This window comes from Rosa rugosa, chromosome 7 (genome assembly GCF_958449725.1).
Source record: "Rosa rugosa chromosome 7, drRosRugo1.1, whole genome shotgun sequence".
NCBI lineage: Eukaryota > Viridiplantae > Streptophyta > Magnoliopsida > Rosales > Rosaceae > Rosa > Rosa rugosa.
Window position 1 is genome coordinate 30,369,942 of NC_084826.1, and position 20,904 is coordinate 30,390,845.

Sequence of the window (20,904 nt, forward strand, 5' to 3'; positions counted from 1 at the left end):
TCTTGAGCCCAGAAAAGATCCATTTCGTCCAAAGGATGAGGACGAAGGCTTATTAGAGGCTGAAGTGCCATATCTAAGTGCAATAGGTGCATTATTGTACTTAGCTCAATGCACAAGACCGGATATCTCATTCGCAGTGAACTTGTTGGCTCGATATAGTTCCTCGCCAACACGCCGCCATTGGATTGGTATAAAGACAATCTTTCGATACTTAAAAGGTACGATTGATATGAGCTTGTTTTATCCCTACAGGGAGAAAAGGAAAGAAGGAATTATGGGACTAGATCCCACAAGGCAAAATACCACCTTCCCTCCCCTCCATCAAAATAATAATGATGTTTTGATGGGTTTTGCTGATGCAGAGTATCTCTCTGACCCTCACAAAGGTCGCTCCCAAACAGGTTATGTCTTTACCATGGGAAGCACCGCGATATCTTGGAGATCTACAAAACAGACCCTTGTTGCTACTTCCTCAAATCATGCAGAGATTATTGCTCCACATGAAGCTGTACGTGAATGCATATGGCTAAGGTCTGTAAATAGACACATTCGAGGAACCTGTGGTTTGAAGTCTACCACAGAAGAACCTACACGCATTTACGAAGATAATGCAGCTTGTATTGAGCAAATGAAATTAGGTTTCATCAAGGGGGACAATACCAAGCATATATCGCCAAAATTCTTCTACAATCAGCAACAACAAACACTTCTAAAAATTGAAGTAAATCAAATCCGATCAGAGGAAAATGTAGCGGACTTATTTACTAAGTCGTTACCAAAATCCCCTTTCGAGAAACATGTGAAGAGTATCGGATTGAGAAGGTTATCCGAACTCCCATGATCTCCAGGGGAGGAGTCTAAATCAGGGGGAGTATCCAGATACGTACTCCACACTCAATGCGCATTGTGCTCTTTTTCTCCTTCGACCAAGGTTGTTTTTCCCACAGGGTTTTATTACTTGGCAAGGTTTTTAACGAGGCAATTTCGAAGCGCACGGCCTAGACAATACTATTGACATGAAATATCCAAGGGGGAGTGTTGTAGTATATATGATAGTTTATATGTCTATCTCATGTATAGGATAGGTACTTGAGAATAAAGAGGGATGCTTAAGTGTAAAGATAGGTATAGTGACTTGTATGATGAGCTTTATGCCAAAGGGGAACAAGCATGGTTATCTCTATCATCACAGCCACAATGCCACATGAGAAAGCTAGAAATGGAGCTGTCATCCAAGTTGTATCATTTCTTTAAGCATTTCACACCTCAATTGTATTCCTATAAATACCTCCTTGAATGAGATGAATAAACACACTTGAAAACTCCATTCTCTCTTAGGATTACTCTCTCTCTCTCTGTGTTTCATTTTATACTTGTTCTTAAACAAAATGAACAATATGGATAAGTCGAGTATGAATTAAATGGTTGTGCCAGCTTGTCATAGTACTAGAGTGACCAAATTGTCATGATATCTGATTACCTGCCGAGATTGTTAAGTGTTTCACAACACACTTTCTGTGTGCCACAAAAGATGAGATGACTATGGAAAAGATTGGTACTGTGACATTCGGGTCCTGGAGATGGATAATTGGAAAATGATCCACACAGCTCTTCTTCCGGCATATGGATTTATAGCATGGCCACTGGGATTTAGAGAAAATGGTGGAGTTCATATGGTAATGATTAATATGGCTGGTGGAGATTCAGCTAACTTAAATTTTGTTTTATGTGAATCTGAGTTAGGATACTGGATGCAAAATGAGTTCATGTTTCCATTACATCAACGTTCACAGTGAGAGTCTAATTTTACTGCATTGAATTCAGAGTTCTGTTTGGGTAGTATCTGGCCAGATTTTGTTGAACAGCTTGGTAACCTCTGTGGTTGATGTTCTATAGTTAGTCCAGTGTTGAATTCAAACTGGCTTTCTAACTTATAAATTGATACTCATAATACGAGTCTACTGCGAGTTTAGTATGTTATGTGTTTACACTAGGAATAAGTAATAACTGATTAGAGTTTAAGTTCAGGATTGATATTAATGTTCTTATCGATCTGTCTTCTACATTTTGCAAACCAGAATATATACTACTCTGCAATGTATTTGCTTTTGTTTATTTTGTTCAACTTGTGCACACTATATTGAAGTTCAAAAATTATTTCTGCTGACCAACACATTGCTTATTTCAGCCAGTAAGGCAATCACCTTGTTAGACTTAAGAATATAGACATCTTTCTAATTATAAATTTAAAACCAGCACGCCTTTTTCCGAAGAAAATGCCAGTTTCTTGGAGGAAATATATAGCTTTTTCTCTTGAAAAGAGGGAACTTCAGTACAAGGGAGGAACCAAGAATACAAAGGAGCAAGAGGTGATGCTTCTTAAACTTGTATGTACCTCTCTTTCACCTCGCACTTTGTTTGTATTAATATTATATCCCCATATGAATTATGATGCTTTGTCAACACCTTGATAGCAATTTAACAAGTGACACTGTTCTTATGACGATGCTCTCTGCATATACAGCGTTGGGTCATGCTTAAGAGATTAACACCAACAGCTTCAGATATGTGGCAGTTGAGTTTGGAAAATCCTTTCCAAGGTCTTCCAGTTGATATGCTTCACCAATATTACGGCCGACATTCAGGTTAGATTTACTGCTGCAATTCACGGTTCCAAAATGTTTACTTGGAACAAGTCGGATAAGATTAGGCCAAATCCTTATGTTTTCATCTTAAGATATTTTCTAAATTACATCATCCCTTATGACTGAAGATCTTGTTCCTCAGAGAAGATGGCACCAAGTTTTTGGCTCTTTCATTTGTTAATGTTTTTGTAGTTATGGGTTATGGCTAATGAAGGAAAATGCTTCAAAGGCATGTAAGGATTTACGCTTTCCTTTAGACTTTATTTGCCCCACAACAAGTGTGCAAAGGGGTTTGATCAAATAATCCTTTAGGATAGAATGAAGCCCAGCAATTAATCCTACTATTGTTGATCGGCGTCTTGCACTTACGAAGATCAACCCAACACTCGATCAAAGGTTTTTAAGAGGCTCAAGGTTGTAGGAACTATATTTGCAGTTTTATAGTTTCTAGATTTTATCTGTGTAAGAGAGAGGAAGATTGATTGAATGGCTTGAAAGAAAGAAGTAGAGAAGAGAGAAAACAAGGTTGCTTGATATGCAAATCTGCAGAAAACTATTCCCTATATATAGGAGTAGTACGTCATGCCTTTTGAAATGATATCATACCTCTTCACCAAGAATAATGTATAATTGCCAAGATATATATTTTGAATCGAGTTCAAAATCAGCATATACAATAATTATTCTGAAACATCTTTTCAATATATACACACCTCTTGGTTGTATATATATCATACTACTTCTATTTTCTTTTATAATTTGAAAATCTTTCTAACATCATTTCTTTCTGAAGATCCTGTTCTAGATATTTTAATCATTTGCCCACAAAAATCATGATTTAAGCCTAGGATGCAAAACCTTACTTTTAGATATCGAACCTTCACCTTCCAAGTGATTCTGATGCTTTGTAGTGGTTTTTGATCTCATGGCATGGTTTGGTGCTGAGAATTGGAAAGGTTGGAAAACAAAGGAAAATGTTGGAGTTTGTTGGATATCCGGCAAGGTGTTGACCGTTATTCTACACCAGTCCATGAACGTGAATGTTGTTTCTAAATTTTCAAGTTTTTTATGAGTCAAACACTTCACGCATGTCAATTTATTTTTCGGTAATTTTTTTTTTGAATAGAAGTTTAATATCAATAGATCAAACAGCCAAATGGCTATAGTCTACAAAGCTTACATAAGAAAGCCAAAGTCAAACGACTACCCTATCTAAGCTAAAGCAAACTACTAGAGTCTCTGATGCGCTCGCAAATATGCAAGCCTATACAAAATAATCAAGCCTCGCCTCCTACGGAAGAAATATTCAACTAACCCTTGCTTGCCAGGCACGCAATTGTGGTACAAACACTGATTAGAAACGTCATAGCAGACATATAGAAGCCTCATCACCTTGCAATAGACTTGACGGAAATAAAATGCAATTAGTAGATAGCTATCTCCTTCCCTTTCGGGTTGGAGCCTGCTCCAGCACCTGCCTTGTCAAGTTTGGGGAAGAGCCTTTTCTTTGTTGTCCTACTCTCTTCTCCCTGCTTTGCTTTCTTCTTTTCCCCATAGGGTAGTTTGTTTCTACTACCTGCAGGTCTCCCTCTTTTTTTCTTTACCTGGAGAGGTTGCTCATCAGTTTGCTGCACTGGTACCAAACCGAGCTGTTCCGGTTCCAAGTTCAGGTTCCTTTTGCCAACAGCTAAACTCAACTTGAGCTTTTTCGGAGAAATGGTGATGTTATCATCCTCCCTTTGTCGTCTCTTCCCCATGATGCTGTCAGGTACAGTCAACATCTCAGACAATTCACGAATGTGAGCTTGACGTCGAGGTCGAGTCATCAGGATGGCCGGATTGTGGAGCAGCCGCTCCGGCAGTTGGTTGGGAAGCATAGTTCGGAATACCACCTCCTGTCCTCCCATGGAAACCCTAGACCGGATTCCTGCATTCACTGTGCTAACCGACGTCGAACTCGAGGTCGGAACATTGCTCCCAACAAGCTGCATCTCCGGCACAGGAACAGCAACCTCCTGTGGGGCACCTAAGACCGTGCGTGCTGCACCGTCGGTCTCCTCCAACGGAGGGCCAGAGCAGGGAAGGCCGACATGAGTAACCAGGCCGCAAGTCGAGCAACGCCCAAACAGTTTGTCAAACCTAAATTTGCATAAGAACTCGACCTCATCCTCCACCCAGTACCAGCGTTGGAATGGCAGCGGCCTGTTGAGAGGGATCTCCACCCTGATGCGATATTTTCCAACTTTCTTGGCCTGTTTGTCGATCTCCTTGAAATCTCCAAGAGTAAATCCGATCAAGGACATCACCCTCTCAGAACGGAACGCAGGCGGGATGCCTTGCAAAGTGATCCAGTACGAGGCTGTGGTGAAAGGGCGGTCAATGGCAGCCACCCCATCATAGTAGGCTAGGGCAACCGGAGCATGATTGTACCCCCACGGCGCTCCCTTCCATATCCGATCCCGATCGGTAGCGTCAGAGAGGGTGAACAGAACCCTCAGTCCCTCCGCCTCCTCTACACGGAGTGATCCATGCACCCGCCAGGCATTCCGGAACATCCCCAGAAAAGATCGATTATTGTACTCTCGAGCAGTGAGCAGCTTGCCCACCATAAACACGTCTGCCTGCCGCAGACCCTTTCCTTGTTTTGGTCGCAGATCAACCTGCTTCCTTCCCTCAGCAATCGCAAGAGATGAAGCCAGTCGAGCAGCCATGGCATCAACAGAAGACATTGTTGATGTTTGCACAGAAGCACCGCAGAAAACCCTAACCCTAGAGAGGAGGCGGCTCTGTTTTTTGCAATAACTATTTTTCGGTAATTAAATGTATCTTACTTGATTCTAATTTTATAATACACCCGATAAGATTAATATTTAGGCCAATATAACAATGAAATTGTATGAAATCATCGTAAATTAACGACCAGAGGAATATTGTATTGGAAGAAATTAGAAAGTTCACAGTGCATTATGCAAATTATTTGTTAGAAACTCAATTGACGAGAGTAAAATTCAATTACAAAAAGTAACTAAAATTTCTTGCAAGAAAGAGGAGAAGCCAGGTGTCACATTCTTGAATCATCTCCCGTACTTTCAAGCGATACGACACCGCTTTCAGTGTGAGCAAACAACGAAGTATATAAAGAAGCAAACGCTCACTCTTTTTCAGGCAAACAGAAAAGCAAAACCAAAAGAACTGAAATTTCCTCCCAAAGAAAACCGCCAAGAAGATCAAGAGCCATTGTCGACGACCACCACCACCACGAAGCCGCCATTGGAGAACACTGGGATGCGGCAGCCGTGTGAGTCCAAGAAATGGGTTTATGGGTCTTTGAAGATGGGACGTCAACTTGATCGAGGCGAGTTGAAGGTATCTTGGCTTTTCCCGTATCTGCTTGATTTCAATTTCTGGGGTTGGCTGTGAATTACTTGTCAGATATCTCATCGTGTTGCTTAGCTGCATTGTCTAAGAATTTGGCAAAGATATTTCTGGGTTTTTACTTATAGTACTGCTAGTGCTATCTGGGATTGTCAATTTGGAATTCTCATATTCTTGTTAAGAATAAAGTATCGGTTTCCATTTCTGTTGAGTCAGTCAACATGGTTCCCCTCAAGCAATATAGAAGAAGAAGAAGACCCCCCACTGAGATCAAAGACTTGACCCCTGACATATTGTTTGAAATCTTTGCAAGAGTGCCCATGAAATATCTTTTGCAGTTAACAACAGTTTGCAAATCTTACAAGGCTTTAATTAGGGGCCATGAGTTCAGAAGATTCCATCACGAAAAGAATACCATGAAAAATGCTCCTGATTATCTACTTGTTCGCAATAGAATTGGAGGTCAACAAAGGGGCTTCTCCATTTATTCTGCTAGAACATTTACCTATGATGAGAATTCAGGGCTTCCTAGGTCCATAGATATTCCCATGCAGATGCAGCTCCATGACCTTCCTCTGTACGAATATGGTTTCACTGTTTATGGTTCTTGCAATGGATTGCTTTGCATCTCTTTATTCTCTCTGGACTTGGACTCTCCTTTATATCTGTACAATCCATCACTCAGAAAATTCAAGCAACTTCCTCGAAGTGAATTTGAGCTTCCTCAAGGCACCTCCATTACTTCTCAGATAGCCACAGGTTTAGTTACTCTCGGCTTTGGGTTCCATTCTGGGAAGGATGACTATCAGGTTGTGAGGTTTGTACACCCCAATACAAGTTTCTTTCATGCTGAGGTTTACAGTCTCAAGTTGAATTCTTGGACACCAGTAGAGAATGTTGTAGATCCCCGTGAGGTTGATGCTTGGTTTATGGAAGGATGTACATGCTTGGATGGAGTTATATATTGGCATTTAATGCAGCGTCCTAACATGTCCCTCATTTCTTTTAATATGCACACTTCAGTTCTTGGAAAGAGGACGCTTCCTTATGATCAGCTGCAACCGGTGATGCGTCCAATTTGTTTGCAAGTGTTGCATCCAGAGTGTTTGCGAGCGCTGCATGAAAATAGTGTGCAAGTGTCGAAGAAATCACTCTGTTTGTTCCAAGTAATACAGCGAGGCGGCCATCACTACTGTGACATATGGGTTCTGAAAGAGGATACTGAGGAAAAAATCGGCAGGATTCATCTTCCACCACATGCATCTATAGCATGGCCATTGGGATTTAGCACAAATGGCAATGTTGCTTATATGGTTATCACTGAGAATCAAGACTTACCCCTGTTGGTTCAATATGTTCCTCTGCTGAACCGCATTCAGACTGTTATAACTCAAATAAGTCACAGACCGTGGTACGTTGATGCTTATAGAGAGAGTCTGGTTCTACTCGATGAAATCTGAGTTATCATGGGTTTAATTGGGTTGCATTGTTTTGAAAAGTGTAGTTGGAAAATATATCTTTGATCCGAACTTCTTCCTTATTGGTGTTAAACACTGATACTTGTGAAGCCAGTCTACTTTTACTGAGCTAATTGTGAATTCGCTTTGTAGACTGTCTATGTAGTTCATATGGTTTTCTATTTTGCCGGTCCATATTTGGTTTCATTTGTTCCTCTGCTGCATAGACATCCGACTGGAAATTCAACCGAGTCACAGGGAGTTTCTAGTTGATGCTTATAGAGAGATGCTGTTGTAAGAAGAGCTTTGGCTTTATATACTGCTGAAACTGATAATGATTTTACTGAGCTATTGTGAATTCACATTGTAGACTATTTGCTAAAAGTCTATTGTGATCAATTACTCTTATTCATATTCTCATAACCACATCATTTCTTCTATGACATCTCTCAGCTAATGTATAATGTTATCAGCTTTATGCCTTTTATTATAGAATGCCCACATGAATTTCTGACCCCTCCCTGAGCTGTAGGGTGCATACAATATGTATGGTGCAGCTTTCTACTTGTATCCCTTACCTATTTCATCACTTGATTGAAATGGGGAATGGGATACTGGGATAGGGGTGTTGGTACATATATACTTCATCTAGAAGTCTCTGAAGTCTCAAAAGAACAAACGGAACTTGATCAAACATTCAACTCTTGGGAACAATAGCTTCAGCAACATATTTCAGCTCAAACTAATAATTATTGATAAAAGCAAAGTACCCAAAGAAGAGAAATATGAAAAATTCTTATTCTTCTTTTTCATTTTTTATTATTTCATGAAGAGACTCACAAAACACATTATCCTACTTAATTATTGCACACATGGTTGGTTTTTTCTTTCACACATGCTGGGTGTGATATGATCATGTGATCGATCAGCAGGCAGCAGCTAGCTAGCTAGTATTGAGCAAGCTTCATGAGTTTCTTCCACGCAGGCCTGTTCGAAATTTTTTCCCACCAAGCATTCACATTCTTCCTCTCCGTGACCAAATGTCCCATTTTGACCTCGTCCATCAGAAACCGAATCGCTGGAAGATGGCTCAGATCAGCCAAAGTGAAGGAGCTTCCGGCCAGATAGGTGCTCTTGGATAGTCTCTCCTCATACACATCGAATACCTTTTTCAGTTTTTCTTCACAAGCGCGCACCAATGCCAAGTCGCTAGTTTCGCCCATGCTGGGAAGGACCACAAGTTGAAGCACCACAGCATAAACCAAGTCGTTGAAGTTGTGTGATTCGACTTCGAGCCATTGATCCACCAGAGCCTTCTCCTCCAGTGTTGTTCCCAACAGGTTAGGGCCACGGTCTGCGTACTTGGCTGCATAGTACCTCACGATAGCTCTAGATTCTGTAACAGAGCGAGCCCCAGATCCAGTTAAATGAGGGCAAAGAAAAATTAATAAGCAACAAGAAAGAATTGTGATGCCTTCCATTAAGTTCTCCCTAACTTCTCGCCTCTTTCCAAAAGTTATTAGATTTTGATAAACTTTATAACCATTTTATAGGCTAATGGTGCGAACTTTGAACCTCTTCCAACATGTAGAAAAATAATATTACTAGACTAGTACCTAGTTAGTCTCTTGATACGTACATTTACAGATTTTACCAAGAGTTTTTCTATTGGAATCTTTAAAGAGAAGTTTTAAATACACACCCCTAATTACTTAATACACACTCCATACTTAATACACCACCCATTTAATTTCTCATTCTAATAATTTACTAAATACACAACCCAAAGTACCTAAAATACCCTTAATCTCAAAAATCATGAAATATCCTACTTTTTGACTATATTAAGGTTACTATTTAATATGATTCGTATATTCTAGTATATTGACATTTATTACTTGTGTTAGTTATTGAGAAATCCATAAAGATTTATTATTGTTCCCTTTAAATAGATGCATATAAATAGGCTTTGTGTTATTTGAGCTCTCATCCACCAAACATCATGTTAATCAAGTATAAAATTATGAGTTGAACATTCAACCAAAACTATACCAGTAGCTTCTCCATAGTGGCGGAACTAAATAGTTGTCATTAGAGGGGCCAAACAAATTAACAATTACAAAGTTTTTTCACCTGTGATGTTTTATATTAGAAAATAAATTGATTAATCATAACTCTTAGAAAAAAAGTAAATTAACTAAAAAATGGGAGTAAAGCGATATGTTTTAAAAATATTTAATGCCATTGATTTTGAAATTCTAAATATTATGGTCTCTAACCTCATCTAATTACAATTTATTTAAGGAAAATTTAAATTAGATAGTTTCTAACTTTATTCTTGTATTAAATTGGGAGGCCATGTATAGAAATTTGTTGTGTTTATCTAACTATTTATACATAAATAGAATAATATAAGGAAAATATGACTATTTTTTTCTTCTTCTAATGCATGGATGTCTTTTTTGGTCATTTAACCTACCTACAAAATCTAATTTGAAATATAAAATAATAGGGATGTGTATTAAGTGATTAGGGGTGTGTATTTAAAATTTCTCATCTTTAAATTTACTCACTTTACCTCCTATCAAATTTTCAAATACTAAATTTACTCACAAAATCTCGCTAAAGTTCCTTAAATAATCTCACTTATATAATTTGCAAATCAAGCTATTACCTTTAAAATAAAAAAACTCAGGTGACGTTCGGTAACGTTTTCAAGTCATCTTTTTCATTTTATAAAATGAAAATTGCTTGAAAATGCGTTCATTGGTCTGTTTTCAAAAATGCAGAAAATAAAAATTGAAAATAATTTTTTATTTTACTCGTAAAACAGGAAAACGACAAATAGACGTTTTCACATTTTCATTCTCATATTTTAGAAAACACGGAGATATATTTTCCAAAACAAAGAAAAAAAAGAACGTGCTCTCTTCTTCCATATTCTCACGTCGCTCTTGCATTTGTTTGGTCTATTATATGAAGGTCTTTAAATTGTTTTTAGAATAAACTACCGGACACATTTTCGGATCTCAAAAATCCAATCTTGTTTTCTCGTTTTTATTTTCAAAATCGGTTTTTGAAAAATCATTTTTAAAAACGTTACCGGACAAGCCCTTAGTCATTTCAATGATTTAATTCCTCTATAAATCTTAACTACATGTCTATTTCTTAATTAGACAACATAAATCTCTTAACCAATAAAAAAAAGGGCATTCAAAAAAAAAAAAAAAAAAAAAAAGGCAATAGCGCCATCCTACAATTTTCTTTGTTCACCCTACAAATATTTGAATTACCCAAATACAAAATGACTAATAAGTACACTAATTTTCTATAATTTAAATCTTTAAGGAAAACTAAATACATAACTAATTAAATACAAAACTACTTAATTTCTCTTCTGATAACATATTCATCTTCTCCATCCAAATTTCAATTTATTACAATTTTCTTTTTTTTCTTTTTGTTGCGTCCTCATTGTTAATTCGTTATTCAATTCACAAAACCATTAGTGTTAACTTCATCAAAATCTTTGTAATACCTTTATAAACACCGAAAGTTAAAAATTTAAAACATGAAAAAAAAAAATCAATCTTTTCTTCATTGCTCATAGTAGCACTTACTAATTTTTTTTAATATGGATTGAAATAAACGAACATTGAAACTGAATGGAAAAAAGAAAAAAATAGAAGTAAATCAAATCATGATTTTATTAGTTAGTACGTCTTTTTAATTGATATAAATTAAATGAGAAATTTTCGTTAAACAAAATTTCTTTTTTAATTTGATATGTCATATGATGGAGGATATTCCTGGAAAGAGAAATGGGTTAGATAAGTAAATCTAATAATTGAAATTAAAATGTAGGGTGTAATGAGCAAGTAGGGTGAACAAAGAAAATTATAGGGTGGCAATAGCCTCACCCTAAAAAAAATCAGCAAGAAAATAACATCAACTATTCTATGGTTTTTCTCTTTTAGCTGTGCAAAAGAAAAAAAAAAGATTAATCATGTTTTTCTCTATTTTCTATACCTGACAATTATTTATTTAAATATTATTTTTTATTTATTTTTAATTGCTAGCTCCCTTTTTTTTTTGTAAATATAATGGATAGACTTAGATTTAGGTCACAATAGGATTCAATTTGTTGTCCCTCACCAAAATGCGTCAACATGTATATCATATATTTTTATGTCACAAGATCTTAATCATAGTTTTAATGCTTATTTTATATATATATACATATGTGTGTGTGTGTGTGAATGTTTTAATGTTTTAATGAGTATGCAGTGAAATTGGAAAATGAAAATAGAGAAGGAAAATAATAAAGAATGCAATATGATATTATTGAATTAGAAAGTCTAGAGAAAATAAAAAATAATATTTTTTTTGGAAATAATTATTGTCCTTAATAGTCATTTTATAGTAGACTATAGATATCATTTAATAAATTAAAATAGAGTGAGGTCAAGTGAGCGGATTTGAATGTCTCAATAGAAACACTCTTTTACCAACCATCTATAGCATAGAAATGACTCCCACAAGATTCTGTATACAGCCACGTCAATGAATTCTTAGACACAAAACAAGTTGTTTTTGATGTAGACAACGATATTAACAATAATTTAGTATGTCGTTGATGATTATTCCTTTTTTAGTATTAATTATAGGGACAATGATAAAAGAGGTCATTTTAAAGTGTGTTATGATAATTCAGATAACACAAATGTCCTCATGATACTTTAGGTCACTCCTTATCAATCTAACACTAAAAATAACAACAATTACGAAAACTGCCACTGGCAGCTCTTAGTCTCCCTCCCTCCCGTTACTGGAGCTCATCTAACCCTTGTCCATTCGAACACTCGACCCCTACCAAAATCTCTCTCTCTCTCTCTCTCTCTCTCTCTCTCTCTCAAATTCTCTGCATCTGGATTATCTGTTCGTTCGTGAAGCTCCGAAATCCATGGTTTCTTCTTCCTTGAGACCTTCGTCGACGACAACGACAGCGGCCGTGGCAAACAATGGCGGAGCTAGATGGAAGTTCCGAGAGGCAACAACTCCATCCTGCTCGGTAAACGACGTCGTATGTTCCATCCAAGCTGGTGTCTTCCTCGACTTCATGGTTGAAAGAGGAGGCGGCGCCGATGTTGAGCGTGGAGGCTTCTGCCACAGGTTCGGAGGTGACTGTGGTCGCGGCGGTAGGCGCCGCGGTGCTGGGCCTGAGAGAATCATGAAGATCATGCCGGTTCTGAAGCAAACCGTTTTGGTTAGAGGGCTTCTTCTGGTAAGTAACGATCTCTCGCATGTAGATCTTGGTCATGGAAATCTTAGTTGTTATTCGTAGTTGAGTGATTGCTAATTCAATTGAATTGTGGTTGAAGACACCCTGGATTATCATGATTGATTGCTAGGCGTTTAGTTTGTATGATTGAGATGAGGAAAGTAGCAATAGTTATGTGAATTTGGAGTCTGAATACTATAGTATTTGCTGTGAATGACTGAATGTTAGACGAGGAACCTGCTTCGCATTGCTATATTCAATATCACTGGGTATGATATTGATGCATTTTCTACTCACTTCCTCAGTTCCTCTATCTCGGCCATGTTCCCCAACCCTAGTTGGCCGTCCCACAAGCTCTTCAACAAGACGTCGTGGACCGACTTCGATTACTGCAAAATCCCGCCAGGTCACTACTCTCCTTCATCACCAATCAATCAATCTATCCAATTCAGTTTGCTTCTAATTCTAAATACTAGCCCTTCTTTTTCACTTCTTGGCTGCATTCTGAACATGCATGTTGTTTATTTGATTATTATGTCTCTCTGTAAAGTTTGGCTTTTTCTATAGAGATAATCATAAATTACTGCCCAGCTTTAATTATGAGGCACTTCATGACTTTATCATCTAAAGCTTATGAAGCTATACCCTATGCTTTGTATAGAAGATCGAGGCTAGGCTTTCTGGCTTTCTATTTTTGGTGAAGCTTGTGACCCAAAATAGGCCTTGCTTTATATGGCAACGACAGCATGGATTTCTTACATTGCATAATGATATTAGTTTAGTGCTTTTAGATTTGGTCTATTTTTCCCAAATGCTTTTAGTAAGTATTATCTATAGCTGCTAGCACTCGATGAAGTTGTAGAAATGAAGTAATTATTCAAACTGGGAGCATATAACTTGTATTCAAATATCTCATAGCTACTGATTTTGGCATTTGATAATTCCAGGAATTGTAATTTCTGTTTTGTAGTTGTGTTGGTAAATTTCTATTGGTTCTTTGATGATAACTTGAATATATATCTGAGTGAGGCGGCTATCAAGAAGGAAAGACATGAGGCACGGCGCGCTAAAAAGGATTTGAAGGGACTTTACTGGGGTGAAGCGCAGCATGCTTAGAGAGTAGATTCTTAATGAGGTGAAGACTCCTTTAATGTGATCTAAATGTTAATTTGAATTTCTTCTGCTTGCACTTATTTTAAGTTTGTAATTGAATGGTATACTAGGTCCTGTATTGATTTGAGTAGTTCTTTCAGAAATCTAGTTGTAAATGAGGTGTCATTTGCGCATAGGATCATATGGTTTGTGTTTATGAGGTGTTTGTACGTTTTTCTTCTAGACTCATTGGATTTGGCATGAAAACTCATAAAGAACGTTTCAAAGTTTCCAGGTTCTTGAACTAATGAACTACTGTTGCTGATTTGAAATGTTTATAATTATGATATTTGATGTTTCATGCCTTTTTCATAGTTGGAATGTGATATTTAATAGATTATATTGCATTGACATTCTATTGAATTGGCTTTGTGTTTGATCTTATACACCATAATGCAGTTTTTGTCAAGTGGTTTTGTTGTGATGCTTTTTCATTATGATGGTAACGTTGATGAGGGGAAGCAATTTTAATGGAATGATCTTGTCATTTATGTGTCTGCAGTCAATCAAACAAAATGGTACACAGGACTTATCTTCATGCCTTCAATCATTTCATTTGTATTAGAAGTTGGCTTATTTTAGATGCGTTTCTGAGTGATAGCTTTCTTGATGCCTAGGTGGTTCGCAAAGCGTTTCTTACATCCTGATATAGTTTATCAATATAGTCGCATTCTTCTACAGGATGAGGACCTTGGAGTTGACAATTTCAATCCTCAACGGTACTGTAGCTGCATTTCCTTTTAGCAAATTTAGGATGCTTGCTTGCATTTGAACTACTGTAAAACTCTGTTGCTCAAACTCTAAATTGTTCTTCTTCTACAACACTTCTAGGTATGTGTCCATTGTTCGAAAGGAAGGGCTTGAAATATCACAACCGGCACTTGATTTTTCCAAGACAGAGGTGAACTATATGGAGAAACTTTCAAAAGAGGAGGGGATTCAGAAGAAACTCAGCAAGGATATTTTGCAATATAAAGCTCATATAATCAAGATATTTGCGGAACATAGGTACAATTGGATCTCTGCAGATTTAGAGTTTTAGAAATTTGCCTAGGGCTTAGGATGCAAGTCACTGGTGAATTGTAAACTCCAGTTTATTAAATAAATTAGCTTTTTGTATATTTTTATGATGTCACTGTTATGTTTAGTTTTCCTTAATAAAACATTACTTATATAGATCTTTTACAGCACATTCTAATTTTTGGCATCTTTTGAATTCAACAAGTCAATGTCACTGACCATGTCCAAGGTTGATCACAAGTCAGTAGACAAGTCACTGAACATGTCATTGGCAATTGCATATCACTTGTCAAGTTACTGTTATATTCATGTCACTGGTTAGGTCACATTGCATTTCACTGTAATACAAGTCACTGGCCAAGTCACATTGCATCATTGACCATGTCACTGTTATACACTTGTCACTGATCAAGTTACTGGCCAAGTCATATTGCATATATTCATAGTAATCTCCTCAAGGGAAATCTGGATGAGGAGATATCCCCTCAAGACCAATATGAGTGAGGAGTAATCTCCTTAAGAAAATCTAGATGATGAGATATCCCCGGCCTCAAGGAAAATTTGAGTGAGGAGTAAAATAATTCCCTAAAGGCTAATCTGTGTGAGAAGAAATCCTCTCAAGGCTAATATGGGTGAGGAGTAATCTCCTCAAGGGAAATCTGGGTGAGGAGATATCCCCTTAAAGAAAATTTGGGTGAAGAGTAAAGTAATTCCCTAAAGGCTAATTTGTGTGAGAATAAATCCTCTCAAAGCTAATATGGGTGAGGAGTAATCTCCTCAAGGGAAATCTAGGTGAGGAGATATCCTCTTAAAGAAAATTTGGGTGAGGAGTAAAGTAATTCCCTAAAGACGAATATGTGTGAGAAGAAATCCTCTCAAGGCTAATATGGGTGTGTGGAGAAATCACCTCAAAACCAATATGGGTGAGGAATAATCCTCTCGAGGTAATTCTAGGTGAGTAGAAATCTCCTCGAGAGGAATCTGGGTGAGGAGCAAGAATTGAACCAATTTACCTGTGAAAGTAATTTTGATCATGGTTAGTTACATGTTCAGTTACATACATTGTAAGTTACATGTTCAGTTACATACATTGTAAGTTACATGTTCAGTTACATACATTGTAAGTTACATGATCAGTTACATAATCTGTGACATGAGGTTAACACACGTTGCCAAGGAGTTAGCCTTTTCCAGTGACTTCTCTGGCCAATGACTTGTATAGCGACATGGCCAGTGACCACACTGACCAGTTTCATTATATGATCCTATAAAGTATGTATTTGAACTAGCAACACTTCCATTTTAATAAAGCATACAACCTAAACAGCATTACACACATTCATTATCTCCACATAAATGTATATGTTACTGTCCATGTGTCTGTATCAATTTCTGGCCAAGTCAGTGGCTAAGTCACTGTCAATCTTTAGCCAAGCCAAACCAAGTCCCTAGTTAGTGAGATCACTACCCAAATTATTGTTAACCTCAAGTCATTGGCCAAGTCATAGTCATAAACATGTCACTGTCAATCGTTGTTCAAGTCACTGTTAACCTCAAGTCACTAGCAAAGTCACTGCCCATGCAAGTCACTGTTCAAGTTACATGTTCAATTACTTGGTCAGTTACATACATTGTAAGTGACATGGTCAGTTACATGATCAGTTACTTGGTCAGTTACATGATCAGTTACTTGGTCAGTTACATATCACAGTCATGACCATGTCACTGATCACGTAACTGTTAAAGTCACTGTCAGTCACATGTTATTTGCCAAGTCACTGGCCAGGTCATATTGCATGTCACTGTTATACACATGTCACTGACCAAGTTACTGGCCAAATCACATTGCATGTCACTGACCATGTCATTATTATACACAGGTCACTGATCAAGTCACTGGCTAGTGAAGTCATTAGCGTGACCAAGTCTCTAGTTACGAAGCAACTCGAAGAAACTAGAAGAATAAAAAAATAAAAAAAAGTGAAATTCTCATATAATCTTGAGATGAGAGCTCGTTTAAGAATCGCTCCTCATTTAAGAATAAAAAAAGAGAATTTGCATTTCAATTCATCGAGTTCTGCTTCATCAGCAGATTTTGGTAATTGGTCAGCGCTAAAGCTGCTTGTGCAGAGCCACTCAAAGCTCCTCCCCTGGCCATGTGATGGTTGTTATTACCATTAGCTTATTCAATGTGTTCCTATCAGTTGGCATGCCCTGAACACTTGCTAACTGCTCCATTTCGTGCATCCTTTGCATCTGAAGCTTGGTTGCATTCGCATGTCGAGGATGAACCTGCAAGCCCTCTGCAATTTTCAGCAGAAAGTCAATCAAAGAAATCAATATAAAGAAATAGAATCAACAACTGAAACAAGCAACAAGCAAAACACAGGAGCTCACAAAAAGTTTGGCACAACAAAGAGGGAGGAAGGAAGTGAGAAAGAATCAATGAGAGCAAGAAATAAGTAGCCAAATACCAACTTCACCGCATTATATATCAAATACAAGAAACAAGAGCAACATTACTTCCTACAAGAAAGATGTGAAGACGACAACAAGCTGATTCCAATCAACTCTAGATCCACCATGTCCAAAACCTCCATTAACTTAATTAAACATAATACTCAAGAAGCATGCCTATTAGCTCCAAATTGAACACTACAACTACTTCACCAGAAGATAGTTAACTCATAGAATGAGTAAATTAAAGCTACAAGCAATACCAAGCGGATATCAGGGGCAAAACCATATAATGGTTTGTTCAAGAATCTGTCTAAGATGGTGCCGGAATACAAATATACAACTAATTGAACAAGAAATTACTAACAATATGCTCAACTCCATGCAAAGCAGCAGCAGAGAACTACAAAATGGAAAGAGGAATGAAAAACAGGAAAATACCAATTGGGCCAACTTTGTTTTCCTGGCAGAATTCGATCAAATCTTTCATGTTGTTCACAACCTCTGATATCTGTTAAAAGTTAGAAAGTTAGCAACTTAAATAAAATTCAAGTATAAAGATATACATGACATAAAAACTGAACATTATCTAACTCAACGATCACGTCCATGAATGCAATAAAATATACCTGCAAACACCTCACATATCTTTTAGAAAAGCCAAGTCATTCAGCGACTGCAACTCCAAACTCTTTGCGAGCTACCGCCCAGCTGGCAGAACCTTGAAGGAAACAAACAACATCGGTGAAGCCCTACTTCTTTATGAGGAGACATTAAAATTGAATACCAAACTGGTTGATCACCTCAAAAACTCACAAATTACTATTTGCTTGTAGATCCTGCTGAGAAACCCCATCAGATCCACTTTCAACAATCGTACTCTGGCACTTCTGTGCAACCTGAACCAACTGATTGACCTGGAAAATATCATGCCTTGTAAGTTCACCACATGAGTCTATACTTAACCTTATCTACTTGTTTCTTACGTCACAGCTCTATCTACTTAATTCATCGGTTTTCATCACTTAATTACACAGCACACTTGAAATTCTGGCATTAAGAGGCGCATATGTTTCTTTCAAAAACACAGAGAAATTATCAAAGTAAAATTTCAGAACTACAACAAAACATAACTTAAGATGGCTCATTAGAAAAAGCAAAGAACGAGACACTACCTTACCAAATTATTGCAATCACTATATCTCACATAGTCAATTTTCTCATCCAAGAACATACATGCAATCACTACCTTACCAAATTATTGCAATGTCACTACCTTACCAAATAACTAAAAACACAGAAACCAGATACACGTGAGAGTGAGGAAATAGATAACCAAGTCTAGTACTTCATTACACAAATCTATTTCCCCTCCAAGAACATGAATTTTAATAAAGATCACTTCTTAACCAGCAAACATGAATTGATCACTCTAATTTACAACTGAGTCCACTCCGTGTTCCATGTTTTCAAACTTTTTTCTCTTTAGTTGAACAGGTTTTCACGTTAATAGACCAAACAAAGAAAGGAATTCAATTATTAACTCAACCAAATTGGTGGCTGTGCAACGCAAAATTTGATTGTACTCCTTAGAATCTCTCTGATAGTGAAAACTAATTAACCTGGACCGAGATTTCGACTATTCATTTAGATCCAAATTACAAGTGTTTCTTGTGCAGAACATAAACAACATAATTTGTAAGCCAGATTTTCATTTGATGTATGCCAGCAGATCTAAACTCGAAATAGTGAAAGAAAATAGACGAATTACCTTGCAAGCCGGAATAGTGGACACCGAGGCCAAGCTAGTAGGCGTAGCCACTGATTGGTGTGAGATCTTAGATATTGAGATAACCTTACAATTCACTCCTACTCCAACAAAATGACAAAAAAAACTATGAAGATTTCACGCAAGAGTCGACGCAATCTACAAAAACAGATCGAAAATCCAAAAGCAGAAAATTCAAAGTCCAATACCATAAGTCGGGATCAGCAATCGGCGACGAATCAGAAGCACATGCGCCGACTATCACGGTTGCAACAAAGCACATTCATTGGAATCGAGCCGCCGCCGCCCTCCGATTCCGGAATCCAACGGGAATAGGAAATTTTTTGCTCCTTCCCTTGGTCTCTCTCCGAAATAGCCAAGAACAAGAGAGAGAAGATTTGAGCTCTAGGATTTTTTTTACTTTAAGGGCATAATGGGAATCAGAAAAATTTAAAACTGACCTTTTTTAACATTAATTCATTACTAATAAGGACTAAATTAGTATTATTAACAATTCATAATGGACCTTTTTATCAAGTGGAAAATTAGGTGACATTTTTATCATTTCACACTCTAATGTGACCTTTTCTATCATTTCCCTTTAATTATATGTAATCTTGCAAACTAATTTTATTATTGCCATATAAGAATATATAGATATTTGACGCCATTTTCTCAATGTTTTGTACGCATTACTTTTTTCATGAATTTCGAAAAGGGCCAAAATACACAAAAAATAACAAAAGAAAAGTACAAAAAGATACTCCAAAATCTATAGCTGTCGTGTGTGTGTGTGTTTTTCATACCAAAAAGCATGAAATTGCCGTCTTCAATTGCTGGAACTTGCCCAAACGGCTGAAAATGAAACAGTCAAACATATTATATTGTACATGTAGATATGTATGTGAGATGTAATATGCTAGATTGTTAATAATTACCTGTCGGGCAAGAATGTGAGGTTGCTTCTGCTCTCCTGCTTGAAGATCAACGTGCACAACCTCAAACTCAACTCCTTTCTCCAAAAGACAAATCATCACCCTCTGGGGGCAGGCTGCCCTAACTGGACCATAAACTTTCACTACCATCTTCGCGATATCGATATCGATCTGGATCTCTTAGTTCTCGATGTGCACCAGCTAGCCAGCGAGCTGAACAAAACTGCTAAAGTACGATCAGAGGACACGAAATCAGTAGCTTGTGGGTTTACTCTAAGAAATACTCTCAACTCTCCACTCTCCACTCCTTATTATATAGAGATACATGCAAGTGGCAGCTATTAAGGAGACACTGTACGTTATTGAATGCAAGGGACCTTGTTACCTAGATGAACAACCCGGGGGTTACCACCTACCACGTGAATAGTTTGAGCTAGCCATATTCCTATGCCAAGGGCTGAATTGGAATAGTATTATTTTCTTGCCACAGAAAAAACAGACTAGTATTATTACTCCTTTACTTCTGCTTTCTTTAATATGACTAGCATGTTAAGAATGGCCAAGATAAAGAGTAAAAAATTATACTACTTATTATATGACTAGCTAGCTTATTATATACTATATACTACTTCCATGCAATGGTAAATTTACTTAGTTTGGTTTTGGGATAGCCTACAACTATAATGAGCTAATATATCATATATCAGTAGTGGACTGGTACGTCAATATTACACTAAAAGTCAAAGTCGAAAATATCAAAAGTTTGGTTATGTACGTTTGATTGTAATTGCTTGGACATATAACAATAAGTCAA

The 20,904-nt window shown here is 37.2% G+C and overlaps 2 protein-coding genes and 3 long non-coding RNA genes across 9 annotated transcripts; 3 read left to right on the plus strand and 2 right to left on the minus strand.

Annotated features, from left to right (window-relative positions):
- The first annotated feature begins 1,332 nt into the window (after positions 1-1,332).
- On the plus strand, positions 1,333-3,149 carry LOC133723823 (uncharacterized). The gene is made up of 2 exons (XR_009853287.1): positions 1,333-2,387; positions 2,525-3,149. It is a non-coding gene; the product is annotated as an uncharacterized LOC133723823 (long non-coding RNA).
- Positions 3,150-5,538: 2,389 nt separating this feature from the next.
- Positions 5,539-8,132, plus strand: LOC133722163 (F-box protein CPR1-like). Its single transcript, XM_062148984.1, has one exon. The coding sequence runs from the start codon at positions 6,242-6,244 to the stop codon at positions 7,478-7,480; it is 1,239 nt and encodes a 412-aa protein (XP_062004968.1). The 5' UTR covers positions 5,539-6,241; the 3' UTR covers positions 7,481-8,132.
- Positions 8,133-8,261: 129 nt separating this feature from the next.
- On the minus strand, positions 8,262-20,379 carry LOC133722164 (glutathione S-transferase F11-like). The gene is made up of 3 exons (XM_062148985.1): positions 20,094-20,379; positions 19,962-20,010; positions 8,262-8,873 (listed from the first exon to the last, which is right to left on the minus strand). Exons 1-3 carry the CDS (start codon positions 20,238-20,240, stop codon positions 8,425-8,427), a joined length of 645 nt encoding a protein of 214 aa, XP_062004969.1. The 5' UTR covers positions 20,241-20,379; the 3' UTR covers positions 8,262-8,424.
- Positions 12,857-15,040, plus strand: LOC133722166 (uncharacterized). Its single transcript, XR_009852515.1, has 4 exons — positions 12,857-13,893; positions 14,310-14,428; positions 14,528-14,629; positions 14,742-15,040. It is a non-coding gene; the product is annotated as an uncharacterized LOC133722166 (long non-coding RNA).
- On the minus strand, positions 16,900-19,950 carry LOC133722165 (uncharacterized). Of its 5 annotated transcripts, none has more exons than XR_009852511.1 (6): positions 19,365-19,950; positions 19,159-19,256; positions 18,204-18,304; positions 18,017-18,108; positions 17,829-17,898; positions 16,900-17,233 (listed from the first exon to the last, which is right to left on the minus strand). It is a non-coding gene; the product is annotated as an uncharacterized LOC133722165 (long non-coding RNA). The 5 variants fall into 5 exon arrangements; XR_009852512.1 differs by having other exon boundaries at positions 18,191-18,304; XR_009852510.1 differs by having other exon boundaries at positions 18,017-18,304.
- Positions 20,380-20,904: the final 525 nt, after the last annotated feature.